This window comes from Hypanus sabinus, chromosome 22, assembly GCF_030144855.1.
Source record: "Hypanus sabinus isolate sHypSab1 chromosome 22, sHypSab1.hap1, whole genome shotgun sequence".
NCBI lineage: Eukaryota > Metazoa > Chordata > Chondrichthyes > Myliobatiformes > Dasyatidae > Hypanus > Hypanus sabinus.
This window is the reverse complement of record NC_082727.1, coordinates 50,406,959-50,431,129: the sequence shown is the minus strand read 5'-3', so window position 1 is coordinate 50,431,129 and position 24,171 is coordinate 50,406,959. Positions and strand designations below refer to the sequence as shown.

Genomic DNA, 24,171 nt, shown 5'->3' with positions numbered 1-24,171 from the left:
TTTGTCTAATGTGTAAACAAGTTTTAAAGAAAGCAAATGAAACAAGAACTTTGTAATTTGTTTCTGGACGGTTTTAGTCTGTCATATATTTTTCTTTGGATTTAAAAATGTCATGCGGCTGCAGTAATTTACTTCCATAAGGCTTTGAAATCTGGGAGCAATTATTTTTGACTGCCACATGCCTAATAATTATACTCCTTATTACATGGAAATGGCCATATATAATACAAATATTTGTAATATATGTCTGTGGACAAAAATAGGAAAGATGACAAATTAGCATGGGGGGAATAGAAATACCTTGGGGGTTATTACTAGGCTGTCATTAATTAAAAATGTTTTATGTTGTGTATTGAATAGTTCAAACTAAATATGCACGACGCCTTCCTTGAAGGCTCATATAAAATAGTTGACACAAACATGATTGACATACACAGCCAAATGACTATGTTGTAAATATTATGTAAGTAACACTCATTGAGATACAATATTTTTATTTTTATTATGTCTCAAGATGGTGCAATGGATCATCCGCCTGATAGCAATTCAGCAGCATGAAGGAAATAGTGCCAACCAACTGTTAATTCCTCTCTAGACTTCCTCCTGAGACCTAACTAAGGACCAACAAACTAAACAGATGCTGAAGGCACTGGAAATGTGAGATTAACAATGCTGTTAGAATTTTGAGTGTGTGACCTGTTGTCAGAATAAGCCAATTCGAGCGCAAACTGGAAGGCTGGTTATCTGAATTGTGTGTGTTCATTGCTGAGTGCTGAGGGTTGCAACAAGCCTAATGGAAGATCAAATGAACACCAGGCTTCATTGAAGCAAATGTTACAGATCAAAAGCAGAAGCTTTAGAGTAGAAAAGGAAAATTAAGCTGAAACCAGATGCTCAGTTTCACCCTTGTAGACTGGCTGATCATCCAATCTGGGTTTGACTTTCTGAAGGAACTGGAAACAATATGAAGAAGAGTAATGACTGCAGCACACAAATCTGGATGAAGTTCAATTTTCCATTGAGAGACTTGTGCCCCAGCACAGCCCAGACAGTAAGAGAGCACAAGACCCTTTCCTGCGTGTAACCATCTCTGCTGACAGAAGAGCATTGTGAGACCCCATCTACAGACACAGTGTATGCCAAAGTTACCTCTGTCACTAAATGTTAAATACCATCACAAGCATTCAAAATCACATAGTATCTGGTTAAAAATTGCTAAAACAATTTAAACTAATTTTACAAAATTCCAAAAGTACACACAGTGTATGCACACATGAAGACCACTTATGAGCCAATTATATTATTAGAACACAGAAAACCTACAGCACAATACAGACCCTTTGGCCCACAAGGCTGTGCCAAACATGTCCTTACCTTAGAACTACCTAGGCTTACCCATAGCCCTCTATTTTCCTAAGCTCCATGTACCTATCCAGGAGCCTCTTACAAGACCCTATTGTATCTGTATCCACCGCCACCGGCGGCAGCCCATTCCACAAACTCACCACTCTGCGTAAAAAACTTACCCCTGACACCTCCTCTGTACTTATTTCCAAGCACCTTGAAACTATGCCCTCTCATGCTAGCCATTTCAATCCTAGGAAAAAGCTTCTGACTATCCACGTGATCGATGCCTCTCGTCATCTTCTACATCTCTATCAGGTCACCTCTCATCCTCTGTCGCTCCAAAGAGAAAAGGCCGAGTTCACTCAACCTATTCTCATAAGGCATGCTCCCCAATCCAGGCAACATCCTTGTAAGTCTCCTCTGCACCCTTTCTATGGTTTCCATGTCCTTCCTGTAGTGAGGCGACCAGATTTCAGCACAATACTCCAAGTGGGGTCTGACCAGGGTTCTATATAACTGCAACATTACCTCTCGGCTCTTAAACTCAATCCCACGGTTGATGAAGGACAATGCCCCATATAGCTTCTTAACCACAGAGTCAACCTGCACAGCAGCTTTGAGTGTCCTATGGACTCTTACCCCAAGATTCCTCTGAATCTCCACACGGTCAAGAGTCTTAGGTTAATGCTATATTCTGCCATCATATTTGACCTACCAAAATGAACCACCACACACTTATCTGGGCTGATCTCCATCAGCCACTTCTCAGCCCAGTTTTGCATCTTATCGAAGTCCTGCTGTAACCTCAGACAACCCTCCACGCTATACACAACACCTCCAACCTTTGTGTCATCGACAAACTTACTAACCCATCCCTCCACTTCCTTATCCAGGTCATTTATAAAAATCATGAAGAGTAAAGGTCGCAGAGCAGATCCCTGGGGCACACCACTGGTGACTGACCTTCATGCAGAATATGACCCGTCTACAACCGCTCTTTGCCTTCTGTGGGCAAGCTAGTTCTGGATCCACAAAGCAATGTCCCCTTGGATCCCATGCCTCCTTACTTTCTCAATTAGCCTTGCATAGGGTACCTTATCAAATCCATATACACTACATCTACGGCTCTACCTTCATCAATGTGCTTAGTTACATTCTCAAAAAATTCAATCAGGCTCGTAAGGCACAACCTGCCTTTGACAAAGCCTTGCTGACTATTGCTAATCATATCATGCCTCTCTAAATGTTCATAAACCCTGCCTCTCAGAATCTTCTCCATCAACTTACCAACCACTGAAGTAAGACTCGCTGGTTTATAATTTCCTGGGCTATCTCCACTCCCTTTTTTGAATAAGGGAACAACTTCCACAACCCTCTAATCCTCTGGAACCTCTCCCATCTCCATTGATGATGCAAAGCTCATCGCCAGAGCCTCAGCGATCTCCTCCCTTGCTTCCCACCGTAGCCTGGGGTACATCTCATCTGGTCCCTGTGCCTTATCCAACTTGATGCTTTCCAAAAGCTCCAACACATCCTCTTCCTTAATATCTACATGCTCAAGCTTTTCAGTCTGCTGCAAGTCATCCTTACAATTGCCAAGATCCTTTTCCATAGTGAATACTGAAGCAAAGTATTCATTTAGTACTTCTGCTATCTCCTCAGGTTCCATACACACTTTTCCACTGTCACACTTGACTGGTCCTGTTCTCTCATATCTTATCTTCTTGCTCTTCACATACTTGTAGAATGCCTTGGGGCTTTCCTTAACCCTGTCCACCAAGGCCTTCTTATGGCCCCTTCTGGCTCTCCTAATTTTATTCTTAAGCTCCCTCCTGCTAGCCTTATAATCTCCTAGATCTCTATCATTACTTAGCTTTTTGAACCTTTTGTAAGCTCCTCTTTTCTTCTTGACTAGATTTACCAAATAGCCTTTGTACACTATTATTCCTGTACCCTACCATCATTTCCCTGTCTCATTGGAACATACCTATGCAGAACACCATGCAAATATCCCCTGAACATTTGCCACATTTCTTCCATACGTTTTCCTGAAAACATCTGTTTCCAATTTGCTTCCAAGTTCCTGCCTGATAGCCTCATATTTCCCCTTACTCCAATTAAACATTTCCCTAACTTGTCTGTTCCTATCCCTCTCCAATGCTATGGTAAAGGAATAGAATTGTGATCACTATCTCCAAAAAACTCTCCCTCTGAGAGACCTGACACCTGACCAGGTTCATTTCCCAATACCAGATCAAGTACAGCCTCTCCTCTTGTAGGCTTATCTACATATTGTGTCAGGAAACCTTCCTGAATGCACGTAGCAAACACCACCCCATCTAAACCCCTCACTCTAGAGAGATGCCAAACAATATTTGGGAAATTAAAATCTCCCACAACAACAACAGCCTGTTTATTATTACATCTTTGCAGAATCTGTCTCCCTATCTGCTCCTCAATGTCCTTGTTACTATTGGGTGGTCTACCAGGCTTACAACTTCAAGATGCAATTAATCATCATGATAGCCAAAACCTGCCCCATGTATAAGTAGCCTTCATTCTTTAAAGTAAGTCTAAGACTAAGTTTATAGTCAGTTGCACAATACATGTATGCACAGGTGCAATGAAAAACCTTGCAGAAGCAACATGGGCACGTAACATCACAAAAACAACAATCACAAGAAAAACATAAATTATATACATTTTTACCAGAAAGGAAACAATTATAACAATAAAAATGTCCAACTTAGTACAAAGTGTCATGGTCTTGCTAACTGTAGTGATTAGTATTTCACTGGCTAGTTCAGGAATGGAAAGGTTGAAGGAAGTCACTGTTTTTGAAGCTAGTGCTGTGGAATTTTTGGCTTTGGTTGCTGCAAAAAGATGGCATGGCCCAGCTGGTTGGATTTTTGATGATGAATGTTGTATTCTTGAGGTAGAACCTCTTGTAGATTTTACCAATGGTGGGGAAGGATGTGCTCATGATGTATTGTGCATAGTCCACTACTCCCTGCTGTGGCTTAGATCCCTGAGCATTTGAACTGTCAGACAAGACAACCATGCACCCAGTTGGAATACTTTCAACGGTACATCTATAGAAAATTGTTAGAGTGTTTGGTGAAAAGCTTAAAAGCATAAAAGGGACAGGTCATTTAATAAGTTAATGCCCGGGAATTTAAAGCTGCTGACTTTCTCCACCACCAATACCCCAATGTAGGCCAGAGCCTGTTCACCTCTTTTCTCTTTCTGAAATCAATAGTTTTGCTGATGTTGAGCAAGAGGTTATTATTACAGCATCACTCAATCACAGGGGCGAACCTGCCGTAAAAATTGCCAAATGCAAACAACACTAATATCAGAACATGCTTTTTAGTTGCCTATGCTTTTGCACCTGTCTAACTGCAAAACGTCTGATTTCAGAAGCTTTTCTTTTACGCACAAGGCTTTGGTCCGTACCTTGAGTAAGCTGGTCTTCACCCCTGGTCCTCAATCTATTTTTGTTGTTTTGAACTGATGGAAAGGCAACTTCCATTTTCTTGTTCTGTTGCAAACAAAATTAGAATCTGATTAACATAGTATATTTTTTCATTAGCACAGCAATTTGATTCAATTTTAATTAAGGCTTTACTGCATTTACTAATTGTTAATTTAAAAAAAACAGAAAGTGGATACATTACAAGAAGCTCTCATTAACTTGAAATTTGTAGTTGTATGGCTATTTAATGACTTTAATACTTCTGTTCAGAGCCTCCTCCTGTCAGTTATTCCTAACCTTCAAAAAGAAAGTAGACTCGATAACATGGTGCCATTAAAAAACATTGCTTTCCTGAGAGAAGTATAACCACGGTCATTTCTAAATCATTTTATATCACTGGAAATTCAACTAAGCATTTCTGGAGTGATTTGTACTTGCATGCTTGGCACAGTTTTAGCATCAGACTCACATTAATGATGCCAGGCCCATGTACAGCCAACCTGTGAGAAATAATTTTTATTTATTTTATTTTTTGAGATACAGCATAGAATAGGTCCTTCCTGCCCTTCAAGCTACACTGCCCTGCAATCCCCCAATTCAATGCTAGCCTAGTCATGGGACAATCTACAGCGACCAACTAATCTACTAACCCATCCGTCCTTGGACTGCAGGAGCAAACTAGAGCACCCGAAGGAAATCCACACTGTCATGGGAAGAATGTACAGACTCCTTACAGGCAGCAGTGGGAATTGAACCCAGATCAAATAATCAGTGATCACTGCTGAAACAATCATGCATTCATCACACAGCCAGAAGCTAAGACCTGTGCTCGACTTAAGTCCCATCTTCATTCACAAACCTCAAGTTACAATTTGCCAAAACTGGCCCCTCAATTGCCTAACAACCAATCAGCACATCCCTAATTCTAAATCCCAACAATCTGATACCTTAATTAGCACATGTCCCAAGTCACTGGCTATCAACTCCTCACCAGCCCTTCCCCATCTCCCAAACCTGACCTTAATTCTAGATGGCATATTCTTCTTTGTGTACTCTCCAAATTCTATTCAGTTAACTCCAAGACCCAGATGAAGTCTGCAGTAAATCTTACAGCACTTGCAGAAGTCCAGACATATATCTTCATAGGTAGCAATATAGCCAGGAGAGAAGGATTGCAGAAAACATTCAATTAACTTCTTTGGCATTTTTTTTGTTTTATGACTCATGGATAGAGTGAGCGCACGCATGCTTTCCACCCTCAGGTTGGGCGAATCTAGAATTCGAGGTTTAGGTGCGAGCTGAAATATTTAGAGGGAATATGAGGGTCAGTGGGTAGTACGAACGTGGAATGAGATATCAGCAGAAGGATAGATGTGGTTCAATTGTTTCCATTTAAGGGAAGTACATGGATGAGAGCTATCTGAAGGGCTATGGTCCAGGTCCAGGTAGAAAGGACTAAGCAGAAAACCAAACATGGACTAGAAGGGCCAAAGACCCTGCTTCTATGCTATAGTGCTCTCTGACTTTATCTTTTAGAAATCAGGTGATACAATTTCTCAAGCCATTAGATCCAAAAGAGATTAGAAAACCAAACTTCAGCTTTTTATGAACATCAGGCGTGAATTAGTGTTAGGGTCCGGTCCAGAGCCCGCCTTCCGGGTCTTGCTCCAGTCTGAGGACTCCGGACTCCAGGCCTTGCAGCCAGCCCTCTTGTCACCCGGAGCCATTGGATCATCTTGGCTTAAGGAGGTACACCTGTCACCTATTAGGGGGCAGGTGTTTATAAGGGGCTCGGGGACTGAGCCTAGTTTGTGGGGGGTTGTCCTGCTCGGAATCTGGTTCTGCTCAAGTTTGTCTTGTTTTCCTGCTTCTCTCATGTGTTCTGGTTCTGCTGTATTTGCCTTGGCTGTGCTGTCTGCTTGCTTCTCCCTATTTACTGGTGTATCCTGGTTGTCCTGCTGCTCACCCTGGACCCAGTTCCCTTGCCTCTGTTGGGCAAGCTAGGCTGTTGTTGTTGCCTCTTGGGTGGTTCTGTCCCTTTCCTCTGTTGGAGAAACCAGGCTGTCTGCTATTGCCTACAGGTGGTACTTGGTCCCCTTCCTAACCCTCACCTCAGATGGGTTGTACCCCACACCTGCCCAGGTGTCTGTGCCTTGCCCAGGCCTCCGTGTTCCTGTCTGGGAGACACTCCTGCCCAGGAGTTATGCGCCTGCCCCAGGGGGTTCTTCTGCCCTGCCCTGCTGGAACTCTGGGATCTAGCCCTGCCTGCATTCCCCCTTGCATGCCATGGCATCCCCATCCTGTCCTACCCCTAGTACTTCAGTGCCTGTGTCCTGCATTTGGGTACATTCCATGTCTGCTCCTGACAATTAGATGGACTAAAGAGCCTGCTTCTGTGCTATAGTGCTCTATGATTCTGTTGAGGACTCTGTCTTTAGGAAATCCGCTGATGCAATTTCTCAAAAAAGCCATTGGATCCAAAGGAGATTAGAAACCCAAACTTCAGCTTTTTATCACCTCTAATGAACACTGATGATAGCATGAGATCTCTAATCATTCAAAGGTAGAAATAAAATACCCCACAATTTTCATGATCAAACTGCTCTAACTAGTTACGCAGTCAAGCCTGTATCCAAAGCAGAAATCTGAAAGATCAAGTTCTACTTAATGGTTTCAACTCCAACTTCTAATTTCAGTTGGTATTTCCTGCATTGTTAAAACGAAGGGTTTTTAAATTGCCTTTTAAACTAAGCCTTTGGTTGTCTCTTTGGAAATATTTCCTTGGCACCATCTAAGAAAGAAGAAAAAATTCAGTTGTTTTCTGGCCAATGCAATGTTTCTCAACCAACATCAAAACTGATTAGTTGTTTGTGGGATTAGGTGATGTGTTTACGAACACATCCAGTGGATGTAGTGTACCTAGATTTTCAGAAGGCATTTGATAAGTTCCCACATAGGAGATTGGTGGGTAAAATCAGAGCTCATGGCATTGGGGGGAAGATATTGACACGGATAGAAAACTGGTTGGCAGATAGAAGGCAAAGGGTAACGGTGAATGGGTGTTTCTCAGAATGGCAGGTGGTGACTAGTGGGGTGCCACAGGGATCGGTATTGGTACCACAGCTATTTATGATTTACATCAATGATTTAGATGAAGGCATTGAGAATAACATCAGCAAGTTTGCTTATGATACTAAGCTGGGTGGCAGTGTGACATGTGATGAGGATGTTAGAAGAATTCAGGGTGACTTGGATAGGCTGAGTGAGTGGGCAGATACTTGGCAGATGACGTTTAATGTGAATAAGTGTGAGGTTATCCACTTTGGGAGTAAGAACAGGAAGGCAGATTATTATCTGAATGGTGTAGAGTTAGGTAAGGGAGAATACAAAGAGATCTAGGAGTACTTGTTCATCAGTCACTGAAGGTGAATGAGCAAGTGCACCAGGCAGTGAAGAAGGCTAATGGAATGTTGGCCTTTATTACAAAGGGAATTGAGTACAAGAGCAAGGAAATCCTCTTGCATTTGTACAGGGCCCTGGTGAGACCACACCTGGAGTATTGTGTACAGTTATGGTCTCCAGGGTTGAGGAAGGACGTCCTGTCTATAGAGGAAGTGCAGCATAGATTCACGAGGTTAATTCCTGGGATGTCCGGACTGTCTTACACAGAGAGGTTAGAGAGTCTGGACTTGTACACGCTGGAATTAAGGAGATTGAGAGGGGATCTGACTGCAACATATAAGATTATTAAGGGATTGGACAAGATAGAGGCAGGAAATATGTTCCAGATGCTGGGAGAGTCCAGTACCAGAGGGCATGGTTTGAGAATAAAGGGTAGATCATTTAGGACAGAGTTAAGGACAGAGTTCTTCTCCCAGAGAGTTGTGGGGGTCTGGAATGCACTGCCTCAGAAGGCAGTGGAGGCCAATTCTCTGGATGCTTTCAAGAAGGAGCTAGATAGGTATCTTATGGATAGGAGAATCAAGGGATATGGGGACAAGGCAGGAACCGGGTATTGATAGTAGATGATCAGCCATGATATCAGAATGGTGGTGCAGGCTTGAAGGGCCTACTTCTGCATATATTGTCTATAATAATAAATGGTTGTGAAACTAAATAGGATATTTATAGTGTATTACATAAATGCAAAGTCTTCTCACTGTAATGTAGATTCTTCTCAAGTGCTGGAAATGTACTAATTTCAAATAAATGCTGGCTGGATACCAGAAAAGTTGATCATCATTAATTAATATTGCATTTTCAACAAAGAGGCTCAAAGGATTTTATTTTGAAAAATTGCCAGGACTTGAATTTCAGAAATACATTAAAGTAAGCTAAAGGTCATTTCATGAATAGTTAGAGTTATAGTGTCAAATGTCGTGTCAATTTCCTCAGTGGTGTGCCTCAGGAGTTGGTACTGGTCCTACTGGTGTTTGTCATCTATTTAAACAATCTGGATAAGAATGTACAAGGCATGGTTAGTAAGTTTGCAGGTAGCGTGAAAATAGGTGGTATCTTGGAAAGTGGAGAAGGGTAACAAATTTCAGGGGAATCTTTATTAGGTGAGAAAGTGGGCCAAGAAATGGCAAATGGAGTTTAATTCGGACGAATGTGGATGTTGCATTTTGGAAAGTCAAATCCGCATAGGACTTTCAGAGAGAGAACAAGCTCCTGTGGAATGTTGTAAAGCAGAGTGACTCAGAGAACATAGTTCCCTGAAGGTGGAGTCACAGGTAGATGGGGAGGTGAAGAACTTTTTGGCACAGTGGCCTTTGTAAGTCAGAGTATTGAATATAAATGTTCGGAGTACAATCGTGAGGCTGCACTCATAATCGTGAGTATTATGTTCAGTTTTGGTCACTCTACTTTTGGAAAGGGTGCAGAAATATTGGTAAGGATGCTACCAGGACAAAAAGGACTGAGTTATATTGAGACACTGGATGGTTCAGGATTTTATACCTTGGAGCATAGGAGACTTATAGGTGATCAGTTAGAGGTTAGAGGCTGAACATGGGGTTGAGAGGGTAAAAATAAATCAGCCATGATCAAATGGGGAGCAGACTCAATGAGCTGAATGACCATGTTCTGGTCCTATATCTTGAGGTCTTATAGTTTTATAGATGTGTATAAAATCATGAGGGGCACAGATCGGGTCTTTTTCCTTGAATAGAAAAGTTTAAAACAAGAAGACATCAGTTTAAGGTGAAGGGGGAGAAGAATCGAGAGGAATTTAGGAGCAACTTTTGTGCACAATGGGATCTAAGAATGTGGAACAAGCTGTCAGAGGAAATGGTTGAGGCAGGTATAATAAAACACAAGTACATGGATTGGAAAAGTTTAGAAGGTTTCTGACCAAAGGCTGGCAAATGGGACTAGCTTAGATAGGTCACCTTGATTGGCATGGACCAGTTGGGCCAAAGGGCCTGATTCTATGCTGGTTGACCTATGATTCCATACCAGGCAACATCCCTATAAATCTTTCCTGCACTCTGAATTTGTACCATATTCTTTCTCGAAGTGGCAACCAGAACCATATATAATACTCCAAATGTTGTCCAGTCAATATTTTGTACAGTTACAACATGACAGTCCAACTCCTATACTCAATGCCTTGGCCTTAGAAGGCAAACACGACGAATGCCTTCTTCATTACTCTTTCTACTGGTGTCACCACTTTCAGTGAACTGTGGACTTGCACTCAAAGTCCCTTCTATACACTGATGCTCCTAAGGTTCCTTTTGTTTACTCTATATGACTGACCAGAATTTGACTTTCCAAAATACATTATATTGTAATTTTCTGGATTAAATTCCATCTACCATCATTGCACCCAACTTTCCAGCTGATCTATTACCCAAGTATCCTTAAATTGCATTATTGTGATCAATTTGTTCTTAAGCTTATAATGACACCCACTTACATTCTCATCCATGACAATTGCAAACAAAAAATGTTCCCGTCCCAATCCCTATGGTACATCTCTGTTACAGACTTCGTCAAAAGGGCACTCATCCACTACTACTCTCTGCCACTAATCATCGAGCTAATCTTGGATCCAGTTTTCCTTAACCCTATGGACCAGTCCACCACGCAGAAGGTATTGGTGCAAGGCCTTCCTGAAGTCCATGAAAACCACATCTGCAACTCTGCCTTCATCAGTTTTCTGAGTTACCTGTTCAACAATCTCAACCTAATTTGTGAGATGGGATCTCCTCTGCATAATACCATACTGACTTCTCCTAATTATCCAGATCCTATACATTGGCTAGTCCAGTCCATATACTGGAAGTATCCAGTCCCTATACACTTATATCCTCCATCAAGAAATCCTTAAAGCTGACTGCTTCTTTCTTGACAACATACCCAACCAGTTCCCTCCACCATCACCCTCCAATGTCTGGTGGAACTGGTCCTCAGCCTCAATAATTTCTGTTTTAGCTCCTCCCATTTTCTCCAAACTCAAGGTGTAGCCGTAGACACCCACATGGGTCCTAGCTATGCCTGTGTTTTTGTTGACAGTGTAGAATAGTCCACATGCCAAGCCTTCCCAGATTACTTCCCAATTCTTTTTGTGCTACATTGACAACTTCATTGGAGCTGCTTCAGGCACCCATGCTGAGATCATCAATTTCAGCAGCTTTGCCTACAACTTCCAAACTGGCCTTAAATTCATTTGTCCCATTTCTGGTACCCCTCTCCCCTTTCTCAATCTCTCTAAATGCATCTCAGGAGACAAACCGTCTACCAATATATTTTATAAAGCTACCAATTCCCGTGGCTATCTTGACTATAACTCTTTTCTGTGTAAATGCTGCTCCCTTTTATCAGATCCTTTATCTCCACTGCATCTGTGACCTAGGATGAGGATTTCCTTTCCAGGACATCTTCAAAAAACGGGGCTCCCTTCTTTCTCCATTAATGCCGCCCTCACCGGCATCTCCTCCATTTCCCAGACATCCACGCTCTTCCCATCTTCCCGCTTCCTTAAAAGAGGTAGAGTTCCTCTTGTCCTCACCTACAATCGCATGAGCCTCCACATCCTATAAATCATTCTCCACAACTTCCACCAGCTTCAACAGGGCCCCACCACCAAACACAACTTTATCTCCCCCGACATCTGCTATTCGCAGAGATCACTCCTTCCAAGATTCCCTTGTCTATTCATTCTTCCCCACTAATCTCCCTCCTGGTTCTTATCCCTGCAAGCTGCAGAAGTACTACACCTGTCCATTCACCTCCTCCCTCACCTCCATTCAGAGCCCCAAACAGTCCTTCCAAGTGAGGCAACCCTTCACTTGCTAATCTGTTGGGGTCATCTGCTGTGTCCAGTGCTCCCGGTGTGTGAGACCTGACATAGATTTGGGAGCTGCTTTGTCCAGCATCTCCGTTCCATCAGCAGAAAGTAGAATTTCCCACTGGCCAACCATTTTAATTCTTATCTCCATTCCTATTCCAACATGTGTGTCCATGGCCTCCTCTTCTCCGTGATGAGGCTACTCTCAGGTTGGAGGAGCAAACCCTCATATTCCATCTAGGTAACCTGATGGCATGAACATCAGTACTCTATCTTCTAGAACTTTCTCCTCCCCCTTCCTTCTTTCTCAGTTCTCCACTCTGGCCTGTTACCTCTTCTCCTTACCTGCCTATCACCCTCCCCCATGTCCATCTAGTTTCCCTTTCTCCCATGGTCCACTCTCCTCTCCTATTAGATTCCTTCTTATCCAGCCTTTCTCCACCTATCACCACCCAGCTTCTTACTTCATTCCCCAACCCCACCCCCCCATCCATCTGGCGTCACCTATCACTTTCTATCTTGACCTCCTTCCCCTTGCCCCACCTTCTTATTTTAGCATCTTCCTCCTTCCTTTCAGGTCCCGATGAAGAGTCTTGGCTCGAATCGTCAAATGTTTATTCATTTCCATAGATGCTGCCTGGCCTGCTAAATTCCTCCAGCTTTTTCTTTGTGTTGCTCTGGACTTCCACTGTCAACTGAATCTCTTGTGGTTATCCTCTCTTAAAAATTCCCTGTTACCCTAAGTGAATTAAGTCATGTTCATCAAAATCATCTCCAACAACTTCCCTACCACTGACGTAAGGCTCACTGGCCTACACATTCTCATTCTGATTTCTTCTGCCCCTTTTTCGGCGATGGAACAACATTCCCCCGTGGCTAACAAAAATTGAAAAAATCTGTCAGAACTCCAGCAGTCTCCACTCTTTCTTCCCTTTGCATTCAGTGTTAGATACCGTCAGACCCTAGGGATGTCATCCACCCTAAACCATGCCAATTCCCCTTTCCTTATATAGACATGTCCCAGAACTTCCTTACTTCACCAGCCTCCACATCCTTCTCTCTGGTGAATACTAATGTAAAGTAGTCATTTCGGATCTTGATCATATTCCCTCCATCCATGTTTAAATTACCCCTTTGGTCCCTGAGGGATAACTACATTCCATTTTGAGATTGGAAATTTAATTTAAATGGAGACAATACTTCACTATAATAATCAATGATTATAATGGTGAAGAATTGTCTCCATTTAATATCCACAATTATAAATGTAATGGTATAAAAAACAAATTAGAATGTCGGCTGAAACCACAAATGATTCTCTGTCTACAGGAGAACATTATTAATATTATTCTCAATATCATTGAATTACAATCTGTACTTTATTTCTAGGCTTACCTCTGTGCAGTACCATACTGGTGTATTATTATCATATTTTTCATTGTTGATATAAGTTGCAAAACATCGCTTGGGTAATTGATGGCATTTTACCGTATCAGATGTGACTGGTGTAATATACTGTTTCCTTTGTACACAGGAGTCTTTTATTTGTACTTTCTCAGTTCTTGCACCAAAATCAATTTCAGCATTGGTTGTTCTGTAAACTGTGGAATCTTGGGTTCTCTGGGCAGTGGTTGCAAAAGGCTTATCTGAATAGTTCAATTTAGACATGTACTTTGTAGAACCTGAATAACACTGATTCAGTCCTTCGCTGTAGCCAAGTTTGTCATTTACATTCTGGTTGTTCAGACTTCCCGTGTATGTAATGTAATCACTCGACAGTTCTGGCATTGATACACGTTGTGAAGCTGGTGAAGCAGCTCTTTTTCTGAAGTCCCCTGTGACCCCTTTTTGTGTCTTTTGTGCCTGCAGTGAAATATTTTCCAAACTAATGTTTGCCATAAAAGGCCTGGATGGCAAAATCTTCACCTGAGACATCATAAAATCCCAGTAGCTGCTCTTATATTCTTCACTTTTGTAAGATGTAGGCACACATTCAATAGACAGCTCCATTGTTCTGAATTCATGAAATAAACATCAGTTATTTTAGAATATCACAGGTTCATTACAGTATTTCATATTCTGCTTTTTTGATGATCTGATCAGGAAGTAAAATTCTTTCAGGTAGAGACTCAGCTCCAGTGTTCAACCCAGATACAAAACAGGAGCATCTGCAGAACCTAAGAATGAAGAACACATTGTATTCCATTACTGATAAATGCCAACTTTGTTAATGTGATCAAATGCAACAAAAACAGATCATTCCTTAGGGTCATTCCCTGATAAATTACCATGTTATAACTCTAACAAATACACATACCTTCATTTCCAATGCAGGATGTGGCTTTTATCTGCTGAACGAGAGAACAGTTGATGCAAATAAATGTTTTATAACGCGAAGAAGCTTTGTAACCCAATCTGCTCACTTGCTTTGGGATTGATTACGCTATGAAGGCTTTATAGCTTTGCTCAGTCTGCATAAGCATTATACAAGTTGACCCAATAAAGTATATAAATTGTTTTCCAGCTTTGACTACACTTAAAACTTGTTTACTCATCATACGTTTATAACCATCGGAAAATTTTCAAGTCATGCGGGAAATAGCCAAGAAAGTCTTCCCTCATAATGAACAAAAGACAGCTCTGTTAGAATTCAAGGCAGAGATCACATGGGTTCCATTCAGAATGGAACTGTTATCTTTTTAGGTTGAATTACTTCTTTATTTTATTTTGTGTTGCTATTTTCAATCCAAACATGCTATATATACTACAGTTGTTTTGCAAAATCATATGAATTTTGATATAAATATCTTATTTATTTTATAAATAGATTTGCTTTTAAATTCTTTGGTAATTCCTTACCGACTAATATTACTACGTGCAGTTTATTTATTTGCTTCAGGGGTTTGCTTCTGATTTAGCAAGACTTAATTTTTCTGAACACTACATGAGTGCAGTGGAGATTGGCAATGGTGCTGCTGGGACTCAAGGGACTGAGTTAAGGAGAGAAGTTAAGCAGGTTTGACTTTATTCATTGAACTGTGGGAAACTGAAGCGATAGAGGTGTATATAGTCATGATGGGTACAGATAAGGAGAATGCATATCCATATGCCAACCATAAACAAATGCATACAGTCTTTATCCCAGAGTGGAACTCAGAAACCTAGGTTTAGGGTGAGAGGGGAGAGATTTAATAGAAACTCGAGAGGCAATATATTTTGCACCTTATTCTGGTGGTCAGTATATGGAATAAACTGTCAGAGGAATTGATTGAGGCAGGTACATTAACAACATTTCAAAGGCACTTGGATAGGAACATGGATAGGAAATGTTTAGGGTAGGGGGTTTTTCCAATCATTTTTTATGCCATGGAAACTTTCCATTAACCAAGGGGTCCATAGACCCCAGATTGGGGACACCTAGTTTCGGGGAATGCTGGCAAATGGGAGGGTCTTAGACAGGAATCTTGGTCAGCTTACACCATTTGGACCAAAAGGCCTGTCTGCACGGCAAATGACTCTATGAATCCATAGTCAACCAGATAACAAAATATCTTCAGTCCATAATGGTCTAGGTTTTGTTCTAAGCAAGAAACACGTCTAAAAGAAAAGCAAGTCAGATTGGAGAGTTAATATTTCAGATCTGCAACATTTTGATGTTCATCTCACTGACAGTTCCTCAGAGACTTTTGAAGACTTGTCAGTTGATATAACACCCGGCTTGCTTTTGTTCAAGGCCTTCTACCAGCATGAACAAAACAAGCATTAGAAAATACTGAGGATGGAAGAAATCTCACCAAAACACAATTGTAAACCACAAAGTGAGAAACATAATTACATGTAAACTGACTTTAGTCATTTAATCTGATATCGCTATGGCTGGTAAGGTCAGCAAGGATGTAGTGCAGAGGCTATATAACGCACGGGTGAGGCCTCACTTGGAGTATTGTGAGCAGTTTTAGGCCCCTTATCTAAGAAAGGATGTGCTGACATTGCAGAAGGCTCAAAGGAGGTTCACGAAAATGAAACCATGAATGAAAGACTTACTATATGTGGTGAACTACATATACCTGTCTGGACACGCCCCCTGCTGACTGCTCCTGTGGCTCCTCCTACAGACCCCGGTATAAAGGCGATTGAGGCCTGAGCCCGGCCTCTCAGTCTCCAGGATGTAGTATGGTGGTCACTCACTGCTTGTTCCTTCTTCCAGTCAATAAAAGCCGACATCTCGCCTTTACGTCTCAGAGTGAGTTATTGATGGTGCATCACTATATGAGGAGCATTTGATGGCTCAGGGGCCTGTACTCACTAGAATTTAGAATAAAGGCAAATCTCATTGAAACCTGTTGAATGTTGAAAGGCCTAGATAGAATGAATGTGGAGAGCATGTTTCCTGTAGCTGGGAGTCTAGGCCCAGAGGGCATAACCTCAGAATAGAGGGACGTCCACATAGAATGGAGATGAGGAAGTATTTCTTTAGTCAGAGGGTGGTGAATCTGTAGATTTTTTTTGCCACAGGCAGCTGTGGAGGCCAGGTCATTGAGTGTATTTAAAACAGAGGTTGATAGACTCCTGATAAATCAGGACCTGAAAGATTATGGGGAATAGATAAGTGAATGAGTTGAAGGGAAAACAGATCAGCCATTATCAAATAGCAGAATAGATTCAATGAGCCAGATGGCTTTATTTTGCTCCAAAGTCTTATGCCGTTATGGATGCTCTCCTGTTCTCTGTATCCCTTTGGCAGTAGTTTGCGTGAGTTTAGGTTATACTGTTGGAAAGGCCCAATCAAGTAACAGCAGTGAGGAGATAAATACTGCAGCTTCTGTGAGTTGGTGATGTAGGGAAGAATGTTTAATGTAGTTAAGAGGTGCAAATCAAGTGGTGCTGTTTTGATTTGGAGGGTCTTGGGCTTGCTGAGCATCGCTGCCACGGTGCTCATCCAGATGAATGGAAAGTATTCCAACACAATCCTGACATTTGCTTTGTAAATGTGTGTCAGGAGGGAAGTTAATCACCACATGATACCAGCTTTAAACCTGCTTTCACGAGACAGCTTTAGCTGATCTAGTCACCTGGGTGTTTTGTTTATTTTTGCTTTACTCTTTCTTTTGGGTTTCCCCTGCATTTTGTAAAAAATGCATTAACTTCCTTGGCTGAGTGCCAACTCTAACTGTACTGAAGCTCTTTGACGAGAGGAGCAGCTGGCTCTGAAGTGCAGATATTCAATATTATCATTTAAATATTGTCTGTTCCTATCACCTCTGCTGTACCCATTGCTTTTAGTCATTTTTTTATCATGTTGATCAAATTGAATTGGCTAAGACTTGCATCAATGATGCTGGGGCTGGGGGTCAAGAGGAAGCTGAGATGGATAATCTTTTGGCACCAAGCTGAAATAGTTTATATTTGTCATTATCACCTACATGTCAGTCCACATCATCATCAAGGATAGATATGTTCTTGGGGTTTTTATTTCCAATCAGTAGTTTAATTGTCCACTACTATTTATAACTAGACATGGTAAGACTGCGGACCTTTTGATTTTATTGATTAGAATACGGTCTTACAAGGTTAAACCTCATCCGTGTTATAATGCCTGGTGCTACTCTCAGTATTCTGCACCTCTCTGTCCCGATATATGCTAGCAATATCAAAACCCAAGTGCGGAGGAAAGACAGACTTTGATGTAGAGACGGTGGTGAGAGTTTATTCATCATAACCACAAAAGAACATCAGTGGCTCGGCTGAGCAACATCGAAAGAAATAACATTCTCAAAACTAGGACCCCACAATTAACAGTAATCAGGTGTCCACTTAATTACTACAACTAACATGGAATCCCCTAGCCTATCAAAATAAACTTAAGAACCTTAAATAGAAAGCACCAGGAGACCACATTGCAAACAGCGAATCACTGGAGAAAAACACAAGGAACTCTAAACAATTAATGACTCCCCTTAAACAACAATTACCCAATTCAGGGGCTTTAAAAGCCTCAGAGCCCGATGTTCTCTGGCACCCCACGTAGGCCTGAAGAGCTCATTACATTCTCGTTGATCTCCTGGCCTGGGAATAGTGTGGAAAAGTTGGTATGTTGGACCATGTTTCTGGTGGGATACTGTACATTCTTACAGCAGCAAGTGATCCATAGCCACTGGTTGATGCTCAGCCTCAGCTGTCAGCTCTGAACTGAATCTATCTAATGTAGCCTGAGTGTGATGCTACAAACCATGATTAAAGGGTTCTCACTGCAGAAGCTGGGACTAGGTACTGGTCACTCCTAATAACCTTATCATGCAGAGATCCATCTTCTACAAATATGTTAGTGGGGATGAGGTCAAATCGGCTAATTCCTTGGGTTAATTCATTCATCACCAACTGCAGACACTCAGGCAACTATGCTCTTCAACACTTGACTGGAGTTCTTGCTAACAAGCCACTGTTGCTTATAGACATTCAGAGTTTCCCAGCCAGAGTGCATTCTAAGCCCTTGTGTATTAATAAATCTTCCAAGTGCTGTTCGATATGGAGGAGTACTGATTCATCAGTTGAGAGAAGGGGAGGTGGTAATCAAGAGGTTCTTCTACACAACCTAATGCTAAGAGACTTCATGGGGTTTAGAGTCAATGTGGAGGACTCATACCTCCTGCATGTACACTCAGTGGCCACTTTATTAGGGAATTCCTGTAAGTGGCCATAGAGTTTATGTCGGTGGTCTTCTGTAGCTGTAGCCTATACTCTTCAAGCTTTGAAGTGTTGTGCATTCAAAGCAGCCCTTCTGCACACCACTTTGGCAATGTGTAGTTATTTGAGTTGATGTTGCCTTCTTGTCAGCTTGAACCAGTCTAGCCGTACTCCTCTGACCTCTCTCATTGACATTGACAAGGTGCTTTTGCCCATAGAACCGCTACTCAGAAGATGTTTTTGTCTTTTGCACCTTTCTCATAAACTCTCGAGACTGTTGTGTGAGAAAATTCCAGGAGATCATCTGAGATACTCAAACCACCCTGCCTGGCACCAACAATCATTCCATAGTCAAAATCACCATTCTGATATTTGGTCTGCACAGCAGCTGAAACTCTTGACCGTGTCTGTATGCTTTTATGCATTAGATTGATGCCACATGATTGGCTGATTAGATATTTGTACATAAAAATGTGGCCACTGAGTATATAGCACCAAGCTGTCTCGTATTAGGTATTGCTGCCCTGGGATAAAAGCACATGCTGAAAATATTCATAAAATAACACTGGATAACAATTTTTTTTGTTAGTGTTGCTTCCTTGGAGTTTTGTTGTGATTATGATAAACTGCTTGAAGCCGAACACAAATATAATTTCGGACTACTTGTATCACATGGAGCTTCGGGGAAACAAGAAATTAACTTTTATTGAATATAATGTGTTTAATTACATAACACTGCTGATGCTTTGTAATAGTTCAACTTAGATAAAGTGTTTAATTGATGATTTTCATTTGTGCTCAGTGTCTGAGGTTTTTTGCATAAGTGTCCAATGATAATCAGCCAGCATTAATGGATTCCAATTGCTCTGATACTGTTTGTCTACAACCACAAAATCCTGGAGAAACCTTTCACCAAGCTTGTCACTGACAGTGCCGAGGCTTGCAGGAAAATGCAGAGTGGGAATGCAGAAAATAAATCTTTAGTGACATGCTGCACTTCATGGTTTTGTATGCTTGAAGCATGTAGTTTGATGGTCTGTAGTTGCCAAGAATCTTTTCAACAATATCCTTGTAAGCCTTCCATTCGATTTTCTCCAGTCCTACTAGCTCTTTGAGCTGCCTATCATTAATGACCTGTTTATGAACCTACAAAGCTACATTTCTTAATCTTGACATGGGTTATTCTAACTTGAACTATGAATTGAAATAACAGGTATATGCAACATTTTTTTTTAAAAAGTGATGCGTGAAAGAGAAAATTCATGGTGATTTTCACGATTAGCAACCCAAAATCCATAAGATACACCCAAAAGTATTCAGGGAGCAATTCAGTGTAATCAGTTGAATTACCTAATTGCCCAGGGATCCCACAACACCACTCTCTCTCTCTCTCTCTCTCTCTCTCTCATTTATCTCCCATTCACATAAAACAGTCACCTTAATTCTTTATGGATATTAATATTGATTGGTAATGACTAACACAGTATTAAACACATTTGCTTCTAAATGCACTAACTTTATTTAGCCAATTTTAGTCTGGAATATGGTTCAATGTCATAAGCTCAGTTATCTTAATATCTTGCTTAATAGCAAAAACTACAAAATTGCCCAACCCACCTCAGTTTGGAACTCAGTCAACCATTTCCAGACTTTCATGTTTACTGCAGGGATGCAGGTGTCAGGTGTTCTGATTAAGTTTATTTTGTAGCTACTGTTTGAGGTAGTCTTCACGTTAATATTGCAGCCAAATTCATGCCATTTATTTTATCAGTGTTTTTATTTAGAAGTTGTCAAAAATTAAATGATAATCTGTTCACAAACAATGTTTAGTGTCAGTTTGTGGGAAATGAATTTGAAAGTAGCCAGTCTATAATCTCCAAACCACCCCCACACCCACCCCGAATTTGAAACTTCTAAAACACCTAACCATTATATAAAATGGCACAATGAAGGATCTCAGAATTGACATGTATCTTGAAAATGAAAGAGGCTGCCCATTGAAACACTAGCATGCAATCCCATGGCCGCTTTATTAGGTACACCTGTATGCTTGCTTATTAATACAAATACCTAATCAGCTATTCATGTGGCAGCATTCAATGCATAAAAGCATGCCTACATGGTCAAGAGGTTCAAATGTTGTTTGGGCTAAACATGAGAATGGGGATGAAATGTGATCTAAATGACTTTGACCCTGGAATGATTGTTGGTGCCAGATGGGTGGTTCAAGTATCTCATATAAACTGCTGATCTCCCAGTAGTTTAATGGACAACAGTCTCTAAAGGTTACAGAGAATGGTGCAAAAAACAAAGAAAAACATCCAGTGAGGGGCAGTTCAGTGGGTGAAAATGCCTTGTGAATGAGAGATATCAAAGGACAATGGCCAGACTGGTTCAAACTGATAGGAAGGTGCCAGTAACTGAAATCAGAATCAGAATCAGACTTTAATCGCCAAGTACCTGTGCACATACAAGGAATTTACTTCCGGCAGATGTTGTCTCTCTGCTCATAACAATAATAATGATAAATATAAATGAAAATATAGATTATACATACAGGTAGTGCAATCCAAATAATAGTTAGCCGACAGTTAACCGGCAGTTAACTGTTCAGCAAAGTGACCGCAGTAGGGAAAAAACTTCTCCAGTGCCTATTAGTCTTAGTCTGGAGGGATCTGAAGCGCCTACCAGATGGAAGCAGTTCAAACAGTCCATGCGCAGGATGGGAGGAGTCCTTTATGATGTTCCCCGCCCTCTTCTTCAACCTGGAAGAGTACAGGTCCACAATAGAGGGCAGGGAGGCTCCAATGATGCGCTCAGCAGTCCTCACTGTGCGCTGTAGTCTGGTTCTATCCTGCTTGGTGGCGGCTCCAAACCACACAGTGATAGAGGTGCACAGGACAGACTCAATGACTGCAGTGTAGAACTGCAGCAGCAATTCCTGAGGCAGACCATATTTCCTCAAGAGCCGCAGGAAGTAGATCCGCTGATGGGCCTTCTTCAGGATGGAGCTGATGTTCTACTCCCACTTCAGATCCTGAGAGATGGTGGTTCCCAGGAACCTGAAGTTCTCCATGGTGGACACAGGGCTGCTGAGGACTGTGAGGGGGGACAAAACGGGGGGATGTCTCCTGAAATCCACTATCATCTCCTTTGTCTTGAGCGTGTTCAGCTCCAGATTGTTCCGACTGCACCAGAGCGCCAGTTGGTCCACCTGCTGTTGACATGCAGACTCATCACTGTTCTGGATGAGTCCGATAACGGTGGTGTCATCTGCAAACTTCAAAAGTTTCACATAGGGGTTGGAGGATGTGCAGTCATTGGTGTAGAGGGAGAACAGCAGTGGAGAGAGGACACACCCCTGGGGGGGGGGGGGGGCGCCGGTGTTGGTGATTTGAGTATCCGAGGTGACCTGTCCCATCCTTACCTGCTGACTTCTGTTGGTCAGGAAGCTGTAAATCCAATCGCAGAGGTCAGGTGGCACAGTGAGGGGAGACAATTTGGAGCAGAGGGTATGAGGGACGATGGTGTTAAACGCCAAACTGAAATCCACAAACAGCATCTGAGCATAGGTCCCAGGACGATCCAGATGTTGCAGGATATAGTGCAGTCCCAGGTTGACTGCATCGTCTACTGACCTATTTGCCCGGTAGGCAAACTGCAGGGGACCCAGCAGGCTGCTGGTGAGGGTCTTCAGGTGGTTCAACACCAAGCGTTCAAAGGATTTCATGACCACAGATGTCAGTGCGACAGGTCTGTAGTCGTTCAGTCCTGTGATGGTAAGCATATGTTACAATAGTGGTGTGAATTTCTAAATGTACAACACATCAGACCTTGAAGTGGATGGATTACAGCAGCAGAAGACCATGAACGTACATTCAGTAGATACCTAACTAGGTTCAGGCTCCTACAAAATCCTACCTTGGCACCTCACTGTGGCGTTGGAGTGACACGGGTCGAACATCAGCGAAGTACGGTGGAGATTCATTCTCTGGAAGGTCTAACCTAGCCGTGAAGGTGATGTTCCATCAGTATACTACTAGACTAGATCTAGTAGTAAACTTGTGGGTAGCTAAGTCAAGGAGGTAAGCATGCCTTTGCTACTTTGTAGGTTATGCCTCTTCAGGCAAAGGCTGCACCCAGTGAGGATGCCGGCAACAGGGCGTCTGATGGTGTCTGTGGCAGATGAATCCAAAAGGGTCAATGGTACAGCCACCTTGGTGGCATGCAGAGGAACCAGCGTGCTGGTCAACGGATGGCATCACTAGACTAGTTAGTTGTCACTGCGGGGCAGCTTCCTTATCCGGTAATTCTGTTACACGCCTGTGTACCACTTAGCATCAGATTTGGAAGCCCAGAGAGACTGTATGATGGGGGCATGACACCGTCTTTCTTATTACTGTGCAAGGCGTGTTGGAGTAGAGTTTCTGAATTGGCCCATAAATGTGCCTGCAGAGACTAAACTCTCAGCATAGTCAACATCGAAATCGATGGACAGCTGAAGAACAGAGGAATTAGGTTCAGGAGGTACCTATAACATGATGACCATGTACACTTCGTTGTTATTTACCTTTAATCTTCAAAATATGCAACATGTTGATACTTAACAGATGAAGAATGTACTCCAATTTCTGGCAGTGATTGCATGACCATGATTGTGATATTTTTAATATTATTATCAAGTTAATCTGCTAAACCAATTTTCATTCATTGAGCAGAAACCCAAAAGTTCCCAAGGGCTACATTCCAGAATGTTTGCCCCTAACTCTCACATTGCATGAAGGATGACCTTTCATGAAAAAAATATAAAGGAAAATCTGAAAGATCCTCACAGCTGGTGGACAACAAAATCTAGGGAAGATGGCCAGTCCAGGAAATTTCCAAGCTCACCACCCTTAGTTCAAAGCAACTTGATGCTGCCCCCAAGTGGCCGGTTGGTTTGAGAAATTAAAGAAAATAAAATCTTATTGTCTTTAGGATCCTATGAAACAATTATTGTTGTCAGAGAGGCATATTTGATCTAAAGAGTTATTATTTTGCCAACTACTTGTCGTGTTCCAATGACGAATCAATGTGTGGATCTCCATGAATACAAAATCCATCTCATTTTCTTCAAAGTCAAGCTTCTCAGGAAGGAGATGCAAAAGACAGCAGGTGCTGGAGTCTGGAGCAGCAATCTGCTGGAGGAACTCAGTAGGTCAAGCACATCTGAGAGGGAGAAAGGAATTGTTGGTGTTTCAATTGGAAATCATGAAGCAGGATTTCAACCCAAGACATCAACAATTCCTTTTCCAAGTCAGATGCTGTTGGACGCATTGAGTCTCTCCAGTAAACCGTTTGGTGCTCGATTCTCTCAGGATGTCATTTTTTT

General features: G+C 41.9%; 1 protein-coding gene across 4 annotated transcripts in view; it reads right to left on the bottom strand.

Annotated features, from left to right (window-relative positions):
* The window catches only part of c22h10orf90 (chromosome 22 C10orf90 homolog), a 282,594-nt gene that overhangs the window by 152,102 nt on the left and 106,321 nt on the right, over positions 1-24,171 (bottom strand). For all 4 annotated transcript variants that reach the window (XM_059947699.1, XM_059947700.1, XM_059947698.1 and 1 more), the window contains 2 exons: positions 13,512-14,293; positions 4,804-4,888 (listed from right to left, as the gene is read on the bottom strand). In XM_059947699.1, coding sequence (XP_059803682.1) covers positions 4,804-4,888; positions 13,512-14,126 — 700 coding nt within the window. In that variant the 5' untranslated portion in view covers positions 14,127-14,293. The remainder of the gene's footprint in view (positions 1-4,803; positions 4,889-13,511; positions 14,294-24,171) is intronic.